The sequence below is a fragment of the Morone saxatilis genome, unplaced genomic scaffold (genome assembly GCF_004916995.1).
Source record: "Morone saxatilis isolate NCDOM2014 unplaced genomic scaffold, NCSU_SB_2.0 Contig15, whole genome shotgun sequence".
Taxonomy (NCBI): Eukaryota; Metazoa; Chordata; class Actinopteri; family Moronidae; genus Morone; species Morone saxatilis.
The window spans coordinates 16,085,993-16,089,165 of NW_023339707.1; the positions used below are offsets into that span (position 1 = coordinate 16,085,993).

At 39.3% G+C, this 3,173-nt stretch overlaps 1 protein-coding gene across 1 annotated transcript in view; it reads left to right on the plus strand.

Moving 5' to 3' along the window:
- The first annotated feature begins 207 nt into the window (after positions 1–207).
- samd10b (sterile alpha motif domain containing 10b) overlaps positions 208–3,173 on the plus strand; it is a 46,929-nt gene continuing 43,963 nt past the window's right edge. Inside the window, exon 1 of the mRNA XM_035656082.1 lies at positions 208–495. Within this exon, the coding sequence (XP_035511975.1) occupies positions 483–495 (13 nt within the window). The 5' untranslated portion in view covers positions 208–482. The remainder of the gene's footprint in view (positions 496–3,173) is intronic.

A 3,173-nucleotide genomic window follows, 5' to 3' on the forward strand; every position in this document is an offset into this window, starting at 1 on the left:
AGTAACATTTCCTTTTGTAGCCTGTGGTTGCTATAATGATAAAATGGGGCGTGAGAGTGTGTGCTGCCTGTTTGCTGCAGAGAGAGAGAGAGAGGAGAGAGAGAGGGAGAGAGAGAGAGAGAGAGAGAGAGAGATTTTGTCTGTATCCAGTAGCAGCTGGTGTCGGGGCGTAATGACCTTTTGTCTCCCGGCGGTCAGGTACGGAGAGGGGGGCGGAGATTCATAAGGAGCCGCTTCATATCGGACTGGTCCCGGCGTCCCGCACAACAAATGGCCGTGAACCGAGAGAGAGGCAGAGTGTGATCCAGGTTTTTCTTTTCTCTCTCAGTGCGACTACAGTGAGAGCTGCCTCCATGCTCACATAGTATGTTAGAAAGGGCAAGACGCGCTCTTCATCCTCACACTCTGTACATTTGATCCATCTGGCAAAAGAATGGGAGAGTCCTGTTGACACCACGGAGAGATACACGCTGAGACCGACTATGGCTGTGGACGGTAAGAGCGCTTACTATTCCTTTCACTATAACAAGCCCCACAGTGTTCACGCAGGGACTTAATGTGGCACTCAATAATGAGTTCACACTGACCTTACAGTACTTTGAGATTTTTTTTTTCATCTCTCATCAGACTGCAGCAGTATATTCGTACATTATTTCCATAGGGACATGTGCCTCTTAAAAATGTAATAATACAGTTGTTGTAAAAAACTGACAATCCATACAAGACGGATTATGGATCATCTAAAGCGTTACTGTAAGCTCCAGGAAATGAAGCTTAATAGAGACTATGCTGTATTTGTATTTTTGATTTTGGAATCACCCACTGGATCTTCATGATCCTGGCTGAGATAAAAGTTGTTTCTGTCAGGTTTTTTAGATACTGTCAATGTGATTCCACTGTTTTCTGTCAGGTTGACTTGAATCTGACATAATCCTCCCTTGTGAGTGACCCAGGCACTCACAAAGTGAAGCACTGATGCAATCAATGTTTTGGAATATTTTAATATTAATTGCAGTTAAGTAGTCCATAAATTCTTTGGAGTGCTGGGAAGAGAAGTATATTAGAGGTTCAGTGTTTCTCATGGTCTATAGTTGTACTTAACAGTATATATTTGTGGGCCAGCACCTGGCTCACCTGGATTAATTACAGCCAGTATTCAGCTCAGGAATACAACGATGAGGCAGCGTTCTTTGTTCTTTATTCTTTTGTTTGAGTAATAATGAAACAAAATGCTGTGAACAGATGTGCTCTTTCATTCAAAAACAAATATCTTGTTCTTTGGATATGTATGAAATGAAAGGACTGGATCCAAATGACTTAACCAAGGAGTGCTTGTGTTTTAGTAGTGTGCTTACAGTAATTTAATGTTTACATTATTACAGTAATGTAAGTAAAACCATACCTAAACTCACACCCTAACCAAACTTATAACCCAAACAAGCTCAACTGAAAGTGGAAAACATTGACAACTCCTCCTTTGTATATACAAATTCACTATGAAAAAAAGGGGCATCCTGTTTTGCAGTAGGCTCTAGACTAGGAAAATATATTTCTCTTATCTCTGTATCTATTATGTGTGTTTGGATTAGATGCGCAACCAATTATTTTTTGTCATTATTCATTAATCTGATGATTATCTCCATTTATAGATTCACATTCATCTAAATTTCAGAAAATAGTGAAAATGCCCATATTTTATAAAACCCAGGATGAAATTTACAGTTCCTTGTTTTGTCAGATCAATAGTTTAAAACCCAAAGATGTTCAGTTAATTGTTATGTAAATCAGAGAAAAGCAGCAGATTCTCACATTTGAGAAAAAATACTGAAACTATTAAGATTAAATAGTTGCTGATTAATATTCTGTTGATTAATTGAGAACGTAGTTTGGATTTCACAGCAAACCCCAAATGTCACATGTTGAAACTGAAACATATTAATTAGATGAGGTCAGATTCATGCAGCCTCAGCTTAAAACTAATGTCTGTTTTTAGAAATCTTGCCCAGTTGCCTGCAGTTTCAGGGACAAAGCTGATTAGGCATTAATTTACTAGGTATAAAAAGCTCTTTTTTTAAAAGTATTTTTGGATAGTTTGTACCGTTGTTGTTGCTGTTGTTACTGTTGTTGTTGTTGTTGTTGTTGTTGTTGTTGTCGTTATCCAGCTTTATCTTCCCTGTGCTTGACTGACTGGTGTTTGCTCCAGGCTAACAAACTTAAGTGAAGCCTAATCAGAGCCTCTTTGTGCTCAAGGGCAATAATGTGGGTGAGAGCATCAGAGTGCCAAGTGTGTTTTCCATCTGTCCTCTGTCTACTGAAGCAGGCTAGCTCTTCATTAGCATGTCTGCAGGTAGGACACTCAGTCAGATATGCATATATGCCTAGTGACACATTGGGCTATCTATAATTAATCCATAGTTTACTTAAGCATCATTAATTTACTCAGTGCCCCGGGCATTGACGCCACCCTGACAGTGTGCTGCGCTACTTAAACTTTAAAGAGTGTTGGTCCAAAAAGGCCCTAAAAAAACTGTTAATAGGGACTGTCAAGATAATAGACCAGGCTTGATTTAGAACCAAGATTTACTAACAATCCTCATGCACAGGTGCATATTAGGGCACAGATTCTTATTTGAGGAGATTTTTGGACTCAAAAAACAAAAAACAGACACAATTGTTTCATTCAATCCTCAAAATGTAGAGTCAGCAAAATCAAACTCCACTTTCTCCACATCCTGGACAGCAATTTGTTAACCATGAATGTTTTAAGTGGGATACACTATAATAGCTGAGTTGATTGGTAATGTTTGAATTGATTTTCATTTGTCAGGATGTTGCAATTTCAGTGTTAGGTGAGCTGTCATCTACAGGCCTGTGACACTATCAATTACAAGGATTGAGCTGCATTTTAAATGGTTGATAGACATTTTTTGTCTCATCTTCATGTAAATGGCTGAGAGAATTACATTTTCCTTCTTGCTGCCTGCTGCACAGCAAGTCACGCTATATAATTACGTTCCCTCCATGTTTGGCTATTCAGAGTGGATAAAATTCATCAGACGTTTGCTTAAATCGCTCAGGACATCTGGCTGTATTGTCATATCAGAGATAAGCAGCCATACAGATGATGCTACTGGCCCACTCTATTGTCCAGTGCACAACATACGGGGGGGGGG